Source organism: Phocoena phocoena, chromosome 13 (assembly GCF_963924675.1).
Source record: "Phocoena phocoena chromosome 13, mPhoPho1.1, whole genome shotgun sequence".
Lineage (NCBI taxonomy): Eukaryota > Metazoa > Chordata > Mammalia > Artiodactyla > Phocoenidae > Phocoena > Phocoena phocoena.
This window is the reverse complement of record NC_089231.1, coordinates 71,179,823-71,196,368: the sequence shown is the minus strand read 5'-3', so window position 1 is coordinate 71,196,368 and position 16,546 is coordinate 71,179,823. Positions and strand designations below refer to the sequence as shown.

Sequence of the window (16,546 nt, the reverse complement as noted above, 5' to 3'; positions counted from 1 at the left end):
CACTGTACATGTGAATTCTATTCCCATAACGTCCCCCGACGAAGCCGGAGTGTTGCATGTGCTGTCGGAAGAGCTTGGCCCACGTCATAAGCTGTTGACAGGCCCGTTGCTGTCTCCTATTTAAAGCGGCTGCGTCGGGGAGCAGCTGTGATCACACAGGATCTGCGAGCACCACGTGCCTCCCTCAGAGTGGAGATCATTACTATAGGAGGTTTTCTTTAACATTTTCCAAAATAGAAACAGAATCTTGGGTTTTGTTCACAAAGAATAATCAAGAAGACATTGGAAACAGATGCGCCTCAGGGCTTGAAAGACCAGACTTTCTCAGCACAACAGTCCAGAACCGAAGATCCGACAAGCATTTCCGATTGTTTCTTATTGAGTCAGACGTGGCAGAGCTATATTTATCAAATGGGATTTGTAGCGATCGGGGCCGTGTGCCGGGAATGTTTTTGGCACCGCTAACTTTAACTCCCGTCCCCTCGCAAAGCCCTCCCTCTGGTCACATGAAAGAGTTTTTAAATTTAGCACGGAGCATCTCTGTCAGAACACAGTCGTCCTTCTCTCCAAGTGTCTGGGCACAGCCCTCTGCTTCCAGCATCAGATGCAGGCAAGCACATGAGGGTTGAGAGCAGGAAGGGGTCCTCCGGCTTTGCACACAGGAGCCAAAGCAGATGGATTTGCTGAAACACAGGAGACCTTCACACAATCCCCTTTTACACGTTAAGGAACTCTGTGGGGTAGGAGCAGTTGTGTCATGAAGAGAGACTGAAGTTGTAGTAAGATTTAATAAACCTATATTCCTTTTCTCTTGAACCGTGAACATGTTAATATCTCTGTGTATTTTGCATACAGAATGATACAAGTCAAGTTTTTAAAAATTATAGTATCTCATAAACAACAGATATAGTTTGTTACTCTATCCCATTTGCTTTTTAAATGCAGTAATTTTACATTTTTCTCCTTGGAAACAATTAGGATGCAAAGGCTATTTCCAATCAAAATCTGTTTTAAAGATTGGCGTGTGTTTGCTTGGTACTAATTTACCTTGTTTAGATTTTGTTTTCCAAATTAATGCTTTCAAGAGATGGAAATTACTGTGTTTTTCACCGCATAGGAAAGAAAGCAAGCGTTAGAGTGCCCTCTCTTGTACAAAGTGAAAATTGAAATATTTAAATAAATACTCTGAAGTGGAATCATCATCATAGTTTAACTTATTCAGTGGCAAGAGTGGGTGGGCGTTTTAGTTCTTTTTTCTAAATCACACTGATTTATGTGCTCAACATCCTTATCCATTTTATAGAGTTAACTATTTTATATAATATCTTGCCTCAGATTATGTTATGTATGCCTTATAAATAAATCTACAGGGTTGATCATTTTACAGGCATGTCTTACCGTCAGAAATCTCAACCATATCCCTTCTTTAATTTTCAAAATAAATAAGGCCAGGGTTTTCTAGTTTGCATGTTTACTAGTCTCTTTTCATGCTAAGAGTATCTTTGTTTTTTTAAATTTATTTTATTGAAATATAGTTGATTTACAATGTTGTGTTAGTTTTTAGTGTACAGCCAAGTGATTCAGTTTTATATATATATGTATGTGTGTGTGTGTGTGTGTATATATATATATATATATATACACACACACACACACACGCACACACACACACACACATATTCTTCTTCACATTCTATTCCGTTATGGTTTATCATAGGATATTCACTATAATTCCCTGTGCTATACAGTAGGAACTTGTTTATCCATCCTGTATATAATAGTTTGCATCTGCGAATCCCAAACTCCCAATCCATTCCTCCCCCCCACCCCCACCCCCACCACTGACAACCACTAATCTGTTCTCTATGTCTGTAAGTCTGTTTTTGTTTCGTAGGTAAGTTCATTTGTGTCATATTTTAGATTCCATATATAAGTGATATCTAAGGTTAACTTTAAAAGCCAGCTTATCCAGCATTTTAAAAATGTAATCAAGAGTCAGAATAATTTCTTTACATAGTTGGTCAAGCAGACATTCATTTTGTAAAGTTAGACTCACCCTTATTAATTTCACAGATGTGTATCAGATACCCACCGTATCCTGCCATTGTCTCGGCTACTAGCATGTGCATTATTCGTTCCCGTCACCGTTTTGGTGATGGGTATTGCATTATGCCGTTTACAGATGAAGAGACTGAGGCTGGAGGTTTCCATGACTGGTTCATAGCCGGCAAACAGCCAAGTCACAGCATGAACCCAGGGTTTCTGACTCTTAAGTCTGGGGCTGTTTGTAAGTAGGACATGAGGGAGCAGTTCTCAGAACTCTGGAGGGTCTGGGAGCACAGGGTTAGTTTATATCTCTTATCCTCAAAGGAATGTAGTGCTTAAAATTACTGGATTCTAGCGGGGAAGTGTGTTCATCTTGGACGTGTTTTGATTTGACTGCAGTTCTTTGTATTGTACGAGGAACTAATACCCATTTTTCTAAAGAAAAAAAAAGTATGAAAGTTACCATTATCTCAAACAGTAATGTGACAAACGTCATGTGTGTGACTTTCATTTTCATAAATACCTGTTTGCTAATTCTTTTTCCAAGTGTATTTTAAATTATTTTATTTATTATTATTTAAATTATTTGCTAAAGTATATTTTGGTACCATGACTGCATTGACGTGAAGCTCAGGAGTTGAAGTAAACATAAGCCTTTGCTCCTTCAGGACCTAATATATCTGATTGTCAATCTGATCATCAGTTTTTCTCGGAAATGCTTATATGTTTATGGTTTTTGTATTTCTGCAGTTTCAAATGAGCAGTGACAGAACGTAATACCTTGCCCAAATATTAGTCAACAATGTTTGCTGTTACCTGAAACCATCTAGTGATGGAATTTTCTTTATTTCTACAGTCACAGCCCTTTCAGACAACATAAAACCAAAGATAAGCATGAGATAGACCGAATGACACTCACCATGGTAAGGAGGTCAAAAACTATTTTTTTTTTGCATTATAATTTTCATGTTTCATTCCATCACAACCAGTATATAAAAAAAAAAGCTTTCTTAAAACACTGGAAATAGATGCCAAGGCAAATATCAGGGTTTGCTAACAATCAGTAAGAGTAAGATGTGGAAAATCAAGAACAAAACTAAAGAAATCAAACAAAAGGAAAAATGCAGAAGAGCGAGGAGACCTGATTCTTCTGGCTCCCACCTGTCTATTGACTCTGAAGATGAGTAACTGTTCTGTGTTTCTTTAGGGTCAATGTTAGTTGGCAATGAATCTGCTTTTTTTTTTTTTAAACACTATCCTTACGCAAGAAATGGCCTTTAAATCTGGTCGGGGGTGAGGGCACTGTTTCCCTGGATGCATTTTTGAGATCGTATTCTCCCCCCCGCCCCCCACCCCCAGAATGTGGAACTTCCAGACATCTTCTCCCCTGAGCTGAAGTCCCTTCTGGAAGGCTTGCTCCAGCGAGACGTTAGTAAGCGACTCGGCTGCCACGGACGCGGGTAGGCCGTTGCTTCTGCCTTTCAGCGTCTTCACCTGGAAAGCAGAACAGTTCCTTTCAATACATTGAGAATCTTTCATTTCAGTTAGAGGGGGTCGGAGGGAATCACATGGGAACTATATGTATATTGGCCCACGTGTTTTCCTCAGAGTCTGCAACTTCTTCTGTTCCATGTGAACTGAACTTTAGCAGGGATCTTTGGGAAAGACTGTTGCTTCAGTTTAGGGAGGGGTTTGGCATGCACTATTCTGCTAGATTTCTAGTTTGCTTCAAAATTAATATTTGGTGCTTCATATCCCTGCCATCTGATCTATGAGGACTTGTAGACATTTGCTGTAAATCTCTTTTATGTGTAGATCTCTAATTTAGTTCTTAGTTAAATTTGTTCTCATGATTACAGAATCAGATATAGATATAATCCGCGAAAACCCCTAGGTTATCTCAGGCTGGGATCAGCATCCCCAGTAAAGTATCACGTGGACCATATTCCTAGGCTCAGTGTGCAGTCTTTCTAAACATCACAGTGTTTCTTGGATTGCTTCGAAAGAAGCGTATTTTACTTGCTGTCTTAAAGAGCTGGAAATAGTTGTCCCTGTGTGTTCTGTAATCGGAGATAATTTTTGCAAACCATTTCTTAGATTTCCGAATGCATATTTACTTACCACTGCTGTGACTCCCTGTCTCCCGCAGTGCACAGGAACTAAAAACGCACAACTTCTTCAGAGGCATCGACTGGCAGCAAGTCTACCTGCAGAAGGTACTCCTGCTGGGACCCCACCCCGGGTACCACCCCGACTGTGCTCTCCATCTGCATCTCTGTATGCATCTCTACGTCCTGGCTCTGTCTCCAGGGTCCGCCCCAGCTCTCCATCCACAGCCCTGCTTCTTGCTCTCCTATCCACTTGCTGCCTTATGGTTCATTCCCTTTGGAACAACTTCTCCCTCTTTGTTTATATGTAAAAATGTACGAGAAACGTTTGTCATACACTTAGATACTTTTGAGCCCAGCACCACATAATTTAAGAATTAGCATGATTGTATAGTAGCATAATCCCCCTGGCTTATTTTAAGCTACTTTTTAATATTCTCATTGATTCAGGAAAACACCCCAAATTCAAGTTGTTGTTGTTTTTTCTCAGTGTTGATGATCATCTTTGGACACATCTTTGCATCAACTCAGACCGTTGAGGGATGATGCTCTGTTAGTCCTTCCTAATTAGGAATAGAGTTCGGGCTCTGGTTCAGCCAGCATTGGCCTCGGGACGTTTGTGGGTGTGGGGCACCCCACCCTGCCCCATTGCAGGCGTTAAGCTTCTAGCAAACTGGGTCGTGGGGCTGCATCTCCTTTGGGGGCATTGTGAACTGTGCACTGTGATTCGTGTGAGCTTGAATGAGCCCTGCACGGACTGTGACACCTTGATGTGTCGCACTGAGATCTCTTTATAGAATAGCAGGTTGGGACCGGGCCCTGAGTCACCTAGTAGCTGAACCTTTCTTCTCTGGCTCTTCCAGTACCCTCCACCCTTGATCCCTCCCCGGGGGGAAGTCAATGCGGCCGACGCCTTTGACATCGGCTCATTTGATGAAGAGGATACCAAAGGCATCAAGGTACACCGGCGATACTTGCTTTCAGGTTTTGTTTTGTTTTTTTTTGGAGGGTGGGGGATTTTTTAATTGGAAATCAGGCTTCATGATTGACTTAGTACTGGCCTGTTTATGGACTGTAACTTACGGATGAATATCCATATATTTGACGAATGTAGAAGAGGTCAAGACCTGAATTAGAGACCACGACAGCTTTCTTTGGACTACCTATTTTATGTTTGATAAACTGCAAAGTGGTCACATTCTTATTGATTTGGATAGATTGGTGGTTGATAGAAAACTCAGACGTGTTACGAAGCAGGGAAATACAGCCAGGTGATGGCAAACGTACTTGGCCTCATGCCAGACAGCCAGTCATCTTAGTTCTCTCAAATACCCCGGTTTCTCTGTGTCAGGATGAAAAGAGCAAACAGCGTGAATCATTTTGCATTTGTCAATCAAAAGTGAAATAATCAAAAAAAAAAAAAAAAGTGAAATAATCACGTTTGTTTTTTTTTTAATATACATAGCATCTTCTGCATTTTTCAGACTTTGGTGCCTATCATTATTTTCCAAGTAGACAGGGCATAATTAGAGGTGGTGAGTCATGGGAGAAAGTCACCCTCTTTTGGATGCCCAGTCAGAGCGTGTCACTACGTGTCAAGTTCTCTCTGCCCCCACTTTCTCAGCTTCTCCCTCTGAGAGGCTCCCCTGCCCGCGTCTTCTCAGCTGCCTGTATTTGTGGCCTTGCGTCAGCACCCCCGGTCTTTCCTACCAGGCAGCTGTAAAGGCGATTGGGGTGCTCACGTGGCCAGTTTCCCAGGATGGCAGGGTGGGGGGTGGCGGGGAAGGTCAGGTGAAGCACAGCGGAGAGGGCCTGGTCTGAGCCGTGGCTCCCCTGGGGACAGCAGCGTGACCACCGTGCAGATGCTCGGCATCTTGTGGCCTGGACAGACAGGACCACCCTATAGCTTCGGGAATAGTCCTTCTTCAAAGTTATCTAAAAGGATCACTGCTGTCACAGGAGAATTTTGTCATCAGACATACTTCTCTCCAGCAAAGGACACTAAAGGGAAAACGAATATCACGTGGAAGCCTGTGAAAATTTTGTTGTTCAAAAGAGAGTCTCATGCTTTCAATTTTGTCAGCTGTATTCTGGGCTTTGGAGTCAGACACACTGGCCTCAGATGTGCACTTATTACCTAAGGGAATCAGGGCCATTTAGGGAACCTCAGGAGCATTGGTTTGCTTGCCTGTGAAGTGAGTGGTTTCATTGCCAGGCCTTCTCTGTGGGTGGGTCACCTGTGTCAGCCTCCTGGCATGTACACTAGGAGTTTCTGTTGTGGTGGTTTTGCTTTTTCCGGAACCAGAGCTGAGAAGGCTGTGTCTCTTAAAATGCAGCCCAAATAATACATTGTTCTTTAAGGAGAAAAAAAAAAAGGCTCACTTCATGTAGAGCTTTGTTTTATTCATTTTTCGCATAGGCCGAGTCATAAAGACCAAGGCTCTCTGACCTTACCGGAGATGGAACCATTTGTATATAAAGCAGACTTGTCCATTTCAGAGCAACTACTTTGGAAAGGAGGGTGTTTTCACTTTTGCCCAACTCTGCAGAATCTGCCCCAGTGTCCCTCATCGCAGGGTGCTCTCCTGACCTTGATTCTCTAACACTGCACCGCACACACACACACACACACACACGCACAAGTGTGTTCACACTCAGGACACACAAAGGTTTCAGCTCCAGGCTTGGTTTGGGCCTCTGAAGAAAGCTGAAAGGGGAAAAACTGTACACATTTTGATCTCAGAATCAGCACGTTAGGATAACAAGTCCGTGAGGGTGGCTGGAGAGCATCCTGATTGGGACCAGGATGCAGGTTCCTCCAGTGGTTCAGTGACTCACTCAAGGCCTGTGGGCAGGAGCCTCACCCTTGGTCTTTCTCCCTTTTCCTTCTAAATAACTTGTCTCTCTCCCGTGCTTATCTCTCAGGCAAGGGAGTGAACGAGTCAAGCTTCTAGAGAGATCCCTGCTTTTGAAAGACAGGGCTATTTTTTCCTATCAGCAGGATCACTTGTCTTTCTGCCACAGAACTGTAACTCAAATCTGTAAAACCATTTTCTTAGCTTGCTTTCAGAGTACAGGCTCACTTAGGGAGAAGAATGAAGAATTTTGAGTAATAGTTTGGAAGAGAGATGCTATCGTTAAGTGTGATTTTTCTTACAGCACCTCTGAAAGGCCACATTGGCTAAAGTCTCCATGTATCGCGAGACTTATGATCATACTGTTCAACTTGGATTCATTGGAAGGCTCGTGGGCTAAATGGTAAATTTGGCCTGGCGGACCTTTTAGTTTTTCTCACTTTACAGAATAATGGGAGGGTGGATAGAAAGCCCTCCTGGCTTCTCCCTTGTAACTGTATCTAAAACCATAGGGATCTGTTTTCGCAAATAAAATATCCTCACTATAATCGAAATTATTTTGTTGCCAGATTCTTGTCATCCTTTAAAGAAAACCCTCTACATGTTAGTTTTCATTGGCAAAAACGCTATGAAGATGCTGTAGAAGCTTGGGCTGCATCTGACTGACCCAGGGATGGAAGTGAAGTGCCCATAATATATCACCGTGTGTGGATCCCGGTTGTTAGATTGTCTTTCTTTTTTTAAAAAAGATTTTATTGAAGTATAGTTGATGTACAATATTATATAACTTACAGGGGTACAATATAGTGATTAACAACTTTTAAAGGTTATACTCCATTTACAGTCATTGTAAGATACTGGCTATCTTCCCCGTGTTGTACAGTATATGCCTTGGTCACTCGATTGTCATTGGTGGAGGTTTATGACAAGTAATAAATTGTCTCTTAATGGTTATAGGCTGTTGTCTAGTTATCTTCCTACACCCAGTTACGGTACTTTTGAATCTGTTGCCTTTGTAAGCATGTTAAATCATACATATCTTGATTTCTTAAAATAATAAGCTTCTTGATTGCGACCAAGAACTCTACAAGAACTTCCCTTTGGTGATCTCTGAGCGCTGGCAGCAGGAAGTGGCGGAAACTGTTTATGAAGCCGTAAACGCGGACACGGATAAAATCGAGGCCAGGAAGAGAGCTAAAAATAAGCAGCTTGGCCACGAAGAAGGTAAAATAGCTGGTGTGTCTGAAGATATTTCTAAAGCAATGAATTTTCAAGATCTCTTGTAAAGCTGAACATAGTATCTGGGTCATAAAGTACTTGCCAGTAGAGTGGGGGAAATGCCATAAATTGTTTTCGTTCTACCTGGCTTGGGAAAGATCAGTGTGAAATGATATTTCAAAGTCTTTAATTTTTTAAAAGTTTTTATTGAAATTTAGTTGATTTACAGCGTTGTGTTAGTTTCAAGTATACAGCAAAGTGATTCTGTTATACATATATATAAATCTATACTTGATATTTCAAAGTCTTTAGTCCACATATAAATAATATGTATGGAGGTCATCAGCAGTATTTTGTCAATATACCTTCTTATCTTAGAGTTTGGGGGCCAGTTTGGAAGTTTTCTTCCTTAAAGATTAAGTATCACGGTGTCAGCAACAGGGCCGGCTTCCTGGGTGTCTGGCCTGTGTGGTGTCATCAGGCCGCCGACCCAGGTGAATGCTCTGCTGGCACCATCCTGACATTCTTAATAATTTTTTAACAAGCGGCCTGCATTTTCATTTTCCCCGCAAAGTATGGTGAGGAACTTAGTATTACATGTTTATTTGTCAAGAGACGTAAGTGTATATACATACATTTATATTATAAACAGCATGAAAGGGTCACCAGGGCCAAACTGTGGGGAGGGGCCGAGTGGGCGCGTCAAGGACCCGAGATTATCTAAAGCCACGGGGAAAATGGTGGAAAATTCACCGTCGCCATTGCCAGAAAGAGCGACTTACGGCTCTACTCTTTTCTTAAGCTCCCGGTCTGGCTTCATACTGTATCTGGTGTGGGCTTTTATTCCTGAATCTTGGCTAAACTCCTTAGGCCTTAACCTGTTGGCCTCAGAAATCCCGGGCAGTTAGTTGCACTGCCTGTGTACCCCCTCGTTACTGTAGTGACTGCTTACGTGCTCTTACTTAGAATAAACATGACGAGTACCTCTCCACTCCACTCCATTCATACGATCACAGATAACTGTGCCGAAAACCAACAGCAGAAGAAATGCCAAGAAGAAGCCGTCCCAGCATCAAGAGAGATTCCTATTAGTGAAGTAAACCAAATGTTCTTTCTTGCAGCCAAAGAACTTTACACCAAAAACTGAATTGTATGTAGACTAATACCAAACGCTTATTACAAATTTTTGATGTAAAAATTTCGACCATAGTAATTTTGACTATCTTTCTGATTAATATCCAGTATTGAAATGTAAAAAAAAAAAAAAAAGAAGTTGAACTTCTCTTAGATTAAGTTCTATTAATATTATAAATGTTCTCAAGGGGCTTCCCTGGTGGCGCAGTGGTTGAGAGTCCGCCTGCCGATGCAGGGGACACGGGTTCATGCCCCGGTCAGGGAAGATCCCACATGCCGCGGAGCGGCTGGGCCCGTGAGCCATGGTCGCTGAGCCTGCGCGTCCGGAGCCTGTGCTCCGCAATGGGAGAGGCCACAACAGTGAGAGGCCCGCGTACCAGAAAAAAAAAAAAAAAAAGTTTTCAAATAGTAGTTACTAATGGACAGAATAAGTAAAATCCTGCATTACCATATAGCAAATATCCCTCCCCCCCAAAAAAAGAGTCACCAAGCCATATTTTTATTTACCGTATTTGAGTGCCCTATTAGGATTTCCAAAGGAGAATACATAACATCCAGTATTAAATAAATCAGTCATCTTTGATTCACCAAATATTGCCACTCTTGATTTTTCTAAGACTTTATGGATTTTTGATATTTAAACTTATTGTGGTTAGTGATGAGGATAGCTTTTTGTTTTACTTCTAAGCAAAGACCTTTTTGAGGTTAACGTATAATAAGAATGACCGGAAACAATTTCAGTCTGTGAACAATTTGCTTTGGTGGGGGTATCTTGGTGCAGGATTCGTGGGTCTTGTCGACCATTCCCCAGTAGCATTTATCATCTGTTTAGAAAAGTGTCCACCATACTGGATGAATGACTCCTTACCTAAAAGTCGCCTGAGTGCACCAAGGGAATGTGACAGCCCTTTAACTGTGTTCACCTCCGTTCTGCAGGGAAAGGGGCTTTATTTCTAAGCCGTTCTTGAGAGAACGGGTCCACTGAGATCACTCCGGACCACGTTTGCTGTTACGGATTTTACACAGGAAATTATAGCCTCGGTAGTTTGCTCAAGGGAGAGCCACGATATCACTAGAATCTTGACAAATTGGACCCAGAAAAAAATATGTATGTTAATGACCTTGTTGAAGTGTAGGCTTTTAATTAGAGCTGTAATTAGATCGTCTAGCAAATTAATGAATTATTCTCACATGTAATTAAGTAATTTAGGAACAACTAGATCTTGGTTGAAGATCTCAGAAGAAGTAAAAATATAAGACGTATACTTTAAATGTACTTGACAAATGCAGACACCTTTTCCATTAAAATGGCAACTCCGTGAACCACACCCCATCACCACGGACCCTCCCGAGGCCCCTCCCTCCTTCATTCTTTTCCTTCCTGCTTGTGTCCAAGTGACACAACATGGGTTTTGCTTATTTATTACCTGAATCTCCCACTAGAATGTAAGCTCCCGGAAGGCGAGGACTTTTGTCTCTTTTATCCACTGCTGTGTCCAGAATGCCTAGCACATGCCCAGCACCTAGGCATTCATTCCCTTCATAGTTGAATGAGTGAGTGAGCGAGTGAGTTAATGATTTAAACACAGTCACCAAATCCTCTAAGGAAGGCAAAGTAGCCACTTAAAATTGACCTTTTTTTTTTTTTTTGAGACAATACTTTGCTGTCAAAATGTAATCAGAACTCAACATGCATGTGAATTAGCTTGGCCTCCCTACATAACCATATATATGAGGGATAATTAAAACCTTAAGTGGAGGAAAGACCAGTTTTTGACCCTTGTGTTACTTTGGCTTCTTTGGACAAGAAAATCCCCTCTCTTGTTATTTTTCTTTTAAATAACATTAAAGGGAGAAGCCCAATTCCATATAAAGGCAAAGGTCCTTCGGGCATAGCTTGAGTTTAATCACTCTCTATTCCTCAGTTATCACCCTACATAATGGAAAACTATTTAGCAAACCAACCTTGACCCTCTCAGAGCAATAGAGGAACATCGTGAATTTATCAGAACATTGAGAAGCAGCCATTTAATATGTTAGTAGAGAGGTGAAGAGACTGCTTTTTAATGTGTTTCAAACTGAAATAATGATTTCTGTAGTGTGCTGTCTTTATAGTAGAAACTTGCTCTTTTTCTAAAATGTGTGTCATTCTTTTTTTCTGAGAAGCATATAGGCATTCTGTTTCAGACCCTGCTAAATCTCATCGTTGTGTTCCGTGCCTCAGATTACGCTCTGGGAAGAGACTGCATCATGCACGGGTACATGCTGAAGCTGGGAAACCCATTCCTGACTCAGTGGCAGCGTCGATATTTTTACCTCTTTCCAAACAGACTTGAATGGAGAGGAGAGGGCGAGTCACGAGTAAGTCTGTGGCATCTTCCCGAGCACTCGTTTCCGTGGTGATTTCACATCGCCGGCATGTTTTCTCAAATCTCCCTCTAGCTCCCATATCTCTTTTAGCATGTATGCATGAGATTTTCATGTTCAGACATTAACTTTTAAACTTCTGAGTCAAGGAAGGATTTGGTCCTACCTGAAAATAGAAGGTGCCTTCCAGGGAGGTCAAAGCAGACAGGTTTGAGGAGGGCTGGAGAGCGGTTAGGTGGATCAAAAAAGGGGAAAAAACTGGGACTTTGGAGTCAGAGGTATTTAAATCCACTGCTCTGTGTCTCTGGGACTTGGAGCACATTATGTCGACTGAGCCTCAGTTTCCTCATCTATAAAATGGGAGAAGAAGAAATGATAACGACTACTACAATTGTTGCAGATTTATCTTGGGCCTGGTGCTGTAGACACACAGACACAAACACACACACAGACACACTTTTAATTTGTTTAGCAACCTTTGAGGTCCAAGCCTTATATTATAAAGAGAGAACCAGGGCTTAGAGAGGGAAGGTCTGGCACCAGTGACAGGTGTGGGTGAGGAGTGATTCCGACTGGGGTCTGCCTGTGCCCCGTGTCTCCATTACGAGGCCTCCCTGAGTCGGGGTTGAGTAAGACGAGGTCTGCGGTGCAGGCTGAGAAGCTTGGCACCCAGGCCAGGGCACCTGACCCCCCCTCCTCTTGTCTCCACCTTGCTGGAAAATCGGAAGTGGGTTTTATCGCATTAGATGGGAAGATACAGCCACCCTGTAAGGTCCTTTCTAGAGCTAATGTTAGTGAACAAGAAAAGAGAAATTTCCCATCTACACCATCCCTCGTAGCAAGTGGGGCAGCATTTATTAAGCGTCTGCTGTGTGGAGCACCCAGGGCTTGTCTCCATGGAAGGTGGCAACCCATATGGAAGGAGTTGTGCTCTTGGGGAGGGAATGGTTGGCCATCATAAGCAGAACAGTGGTCCCACCTGTGAAAAACATAGTTGGTGTATTGGAATATGGCCCCTGTATCAGAATATAGCTCTCTACTGGCCAGAGCATGGAAAATGGTGAGCCCAAATCTGGTGTGTTTGACTTTGGAATGTGTTTTGCAGATCCTTGTTGGTGAAGATGCCGTTTAATTACAAGTGATTGCTACTTTGTATGACCACATTCTTCATAAATGACCATGATCTTCTCACTATTGCTAGTGCCGTAGAAGTCATTTTCTAAAGATTCATACATCTATGATCTGAGTTATGATTAGTAAGGCTCTGTGGGGGTCCTGAATTATAACTCAGGTACTGCTAAGTATTGTATAATATAAAATATACATATTACATAGAACGTGTGTATATGATGATACATAAATACAAGATAATTATATTTTATATAATATTACATATGTATTTTTTACATTATCGTATACTTACTAGCACCTGAGTTATAATTCATACATGTATCATTATATAATGTTTATTTCCGGATAATGAGTGGCCCTGGGCGTAGTATGCGTTTACGATGCTATCTACTGGTCAGTCACTGTTGCACACTTTGAAAGGAAATTGTCTCACTTTTCAGGATATTTGAAAACTAAAATCTTCTTTTGCTTACCATTGGATATGATAAATTATCTTGGTTTTAAAAGAGTCAGCATTTAGCGTTGATTCACGAAGCTATGTAATGTGCCTGGGTAGATTCGTAAGTTTAAGTAAGGGAAAAAGAAGACGTGGGTTTATGATGGCGTTGTTTTTCATTTAGGATTCCTGGAGTATTTATCCCAAAAAACATAAAATGGTAAGGTGCTCAGAGACACGGTAGCATTCACCGGAAGCAGTGATGCTGTAGACCCAGCAGGACAGTCGTTTAAGGATGTCACCTGTGTTTATAACATCATTTTGACGTGATCAAAATATCAGTTGCTTACAAGCTAGCGTGACCGAACTTTTACTGGGCTGCTGGGTTCAAAGCCAGCGACACACCTCTCGCTCATGTAGATTGTAGGTAGCAGCGTCATTGTTCCCTCACAGCAGGATTGATCGTGTCTAGGCAAGTGTGTGATGCAGGAGAGGTACGTGTGATTCACACTCATCCGCACGTTAGTACTGTGCTGAGGGAACAGCTTTGCTTTCTGCCTTATAGAGACGTTCCTTTCTTTGCAGCTTTCTTTGAGATGTTACATTTTGAATTTTCGTACATTTCTTTTGTAGTCATTTCCCCCCACTTCTAGAATATCATCAAAGAAAGAAAGATGCTGATTTTTTTTTCTTTACTTTTTCTAAGCTGGTAGTTTTCAGTATGGTTTATTAACTTAATTTAAAAAGTCATGCAATAATGTGAAGTAACTTATCATCTTTTATTTTTACGGTCAGCAAAATTTACTGACAATGGAACAGATTGTGTCTGTGGAAGAAACTCAGATTAAAGACAAAAAGTGCATTTTGTTGAGGATAAAAGGAGGGAAGCAATTTGTCTTGCAGTGTGAGGTGAGTGTTTATTTGTATTTTTTCCAGAGGTGAAAGTTAGAACAATTATATAAACATTCAACAAAGGTGCCTGCCTGGTTATCAAACATTTTCTTACTCCATGCTTTATCACTCACGAACTTAGCAAGAAAGTTGGAAGATACAAGGATCTCAGCAAATTAACAGTTATTTTAAAAGAAGTGTTTCTTAGAAAATGGCAGGAGGAAGGACAGGAAATAACGTGATTACCCTATCTGGAAACCATCCAGTATTTAATAGGAGCCTTGAATTTTATTTGTTCCACAATTTTCCACATCTGATCTGACCTTTCAGCATGTTTGAAGTTGAGGTTTGTGTGTTGAAATAAACGTAAGATCCCCAAGTAACTCTTAATAGGGGAAATGCCATCTTTCTCTCCCCAAAGTTCTATTGTACCCCAAACTTAATTCCTGGACACTTCTCCTGGGGTGTGGGGGGATGTTTAGTGGGGGGTGAGAAAAGAGCATATTTAGAGAGATAAAGCAGTAGTAGATACAAAGACGTGTTTGCTTCACGACTTCAACACTTTTCTACTGTGTGTGTGTGTGTGTGTGTGTGTGTGTGTGTGTGTGTGTGTGTATACGTGCTTGTAAAGAGCATGTTTAGAGAGATAAACTAGTAGTTGATGGAAAAACATGATTAATTACTTCATGACGTCATTGCACATGTGAAGGCGCTTCTGAAATTTGTCAAAACTCCTCGTGTATTCTTTTCTAGACTCGAGTTATTTTAGACATCAGAGATCAAAGGTGATCTTTCAACAAAGTCAAGGCAGCACTTCTCCTGTGGGGTTGTAGGAGGCTCTTCTGAAGGGCTTGGTCCCTCTTCTGGGCAAGGGGCCCCTGGAGGAAGTTCCTGCGTGACCCCCCGCCCCGCATTACTCACCGGCCGCGGGGTGGGACATGGGGTGTGCTTTCTCTGGGGGGAAGGGGGTTCCAAGGACTGGCCAGAGGTATCCATGTGTGTCGGCGAAGCCAGTGACACCATCCCAACTCCTCCGCCTCTTCTGTTTGCCTTCAGAGTGACCCAGAGTTTTTGCAGTGGAAGAAAGAGCTGACGGAGACGTTCACCGAGGCCCAGCGGCTGTTACGTCGAGCCCCCAAGTTCCTCAACAAATCCCGCTCGGCCGTCGTGGAGCTCTCGAAGCCGCCCCTCTGCCACAGGAACAGCAATGGCCTCTGACCCCTGGCACAGGGAGGGTCCCACGAGATGGCACCTCCTCCGGGAAGTCCACGTGGGCTGCTCGACCCACGAAGTGGAGCCTTTGGGAGAAGTGTGAGGATGAGAGATGGAGTCGCTCTCCTCCGGGGTGCTCTGTGGCTGGGGGCGCCCAGGACTCTGAGATGCTCCTACTAGGAGTGGCGACCACCCTCAGGCTTAGGGGCACCTCCTCCCCTCCCGAGGGTCTCCCGCCACCATCGCATCCATCCGCCCTCGAAACTACTGAAGAAACGAAGTTCTCTTTCTTTGCCACACACTTCTTTTGGTCATAGATGAACCTAGAACTTGAAATGATTCCTACTGATTGTGTCACTTTTTGCATCCGATATCAAATGTATCTCAGGCTTGCCAAGATGAGATCGAACAGTCTGCCGTTCAGGTCGCCCCAGCGTTGCCACGCTCTGTCCCTAATCAGCCCGGGCTGGGTTTAGATGTCTTTGCTCCATAGTCCTGGCAGGATGGCAGACCAGCTGGGTGTCCTCTGTGCCCTTGAGAACCAGCCTCTCGTTGTCTCGGGGCTTGAAAGCTGCAGAGGTTTTCTGAAAGGGCTGCACCTGGGCCCTCCCTGTGGGTGCCGCACCCACGGGTACCAGCCTGCCTGTGGCCGGGAGCTTAGGCAGCTGGGACCAAGGGCGTGGGAGCCACTCAACATCGAAGGCGTCAGATGGTAGATGGTTGGAGGCTCACGGTGGCTCTGCAGGAGAGGCAGTGGCATTTGCATCTCACGGTGACACAGCCATTTTCAAACCATCAAGTTGGTGCACTTCCCCTGGGTGCACAGGACCGCCTGCGGGCGCCCGTCTCGGGCTTGGACTGGAAGCGGTCGTGAGACACAGCAACTCTGGTTCCCTCTGGCTGACCTCAGGAAGCATCTGGGTAACGGATGTGTCAAGGAAGGAAGCTCTGATTTACCTTTTAGTATCATTTAAAAATGAATTTTATTGAAAAAAGAATGCTGAAGATGAATGTCAGAATGGGTTAACTGTGTATATTGACTTGCATTGTCGTTCAACTGTCATTAGCGAATAATTCTCTGCCCTGGTGGGTTGTTCTGTGACAGCGACGGCCTGATCCCAGTGGCCTCCTCTCCCCGTGGTTCGTTT

At 43.0% G+C, this 16,546-nt stretch overlaps 1 protein-coding gene and 1 pseudogene across 2 annotated transcripts in view; both read left to right on the top strand.

Moving 5' to 3' along the window:
- GRK3 (G protein-coupled receptor kinase 3) overlaps positions 1-16,068 on the top strand; it is a 121,314-nt gene extending 105,246 nt beyond the window's left edge. Inside the window, exons 14-21 of the mRNA XM_065889313.1 lie at positions 2,903-2,969; positions 3,406-3,506; positions 4,196-4,262; positions 5,018-5,113; positions 8,071-8,233; positions 11,586-11,722; positions 14,091-14,204; positions 15,243-16,068. Of these exons, the coding sequence (XP_065745385.1) occupies positions 2,903-2,969; positions 3,406-3,506; positions 4,196-4,262; positions 5,018-5,113; positions 8,071-8,233; positions 11,586-11,722; positions 14,091-14,204; positions 15,243-15,404 (907 nt within the window). The 3' untranslated portion in view covers positions 15,405-16,068. The remainder of the gene's footprint in view (positions 1-2,902; positions 2,970-3,405; positions 3,507-4,195; positions 4,263-5,017; positions 5,114-8,070; positions 8,234-11,585; positions 11,723-14,090; positions 14,205-15,242) is intronic.
- LOC136132450 (phosphatidylinositol N-acetylglucosaminyltransferase subunit P-like) lies at positions 8,950-9,436 on the top strand (annotated as a pseudogene). The gene has a single exon (XR_010656479.1). The product of XR_010656479.1 is annotated as a phosphatidylinositol N-acetylglucosaminyltransferase subunit P-like (transcript).
- Positions 16,069-16,546: the final 478 nt, after the last annotated feature.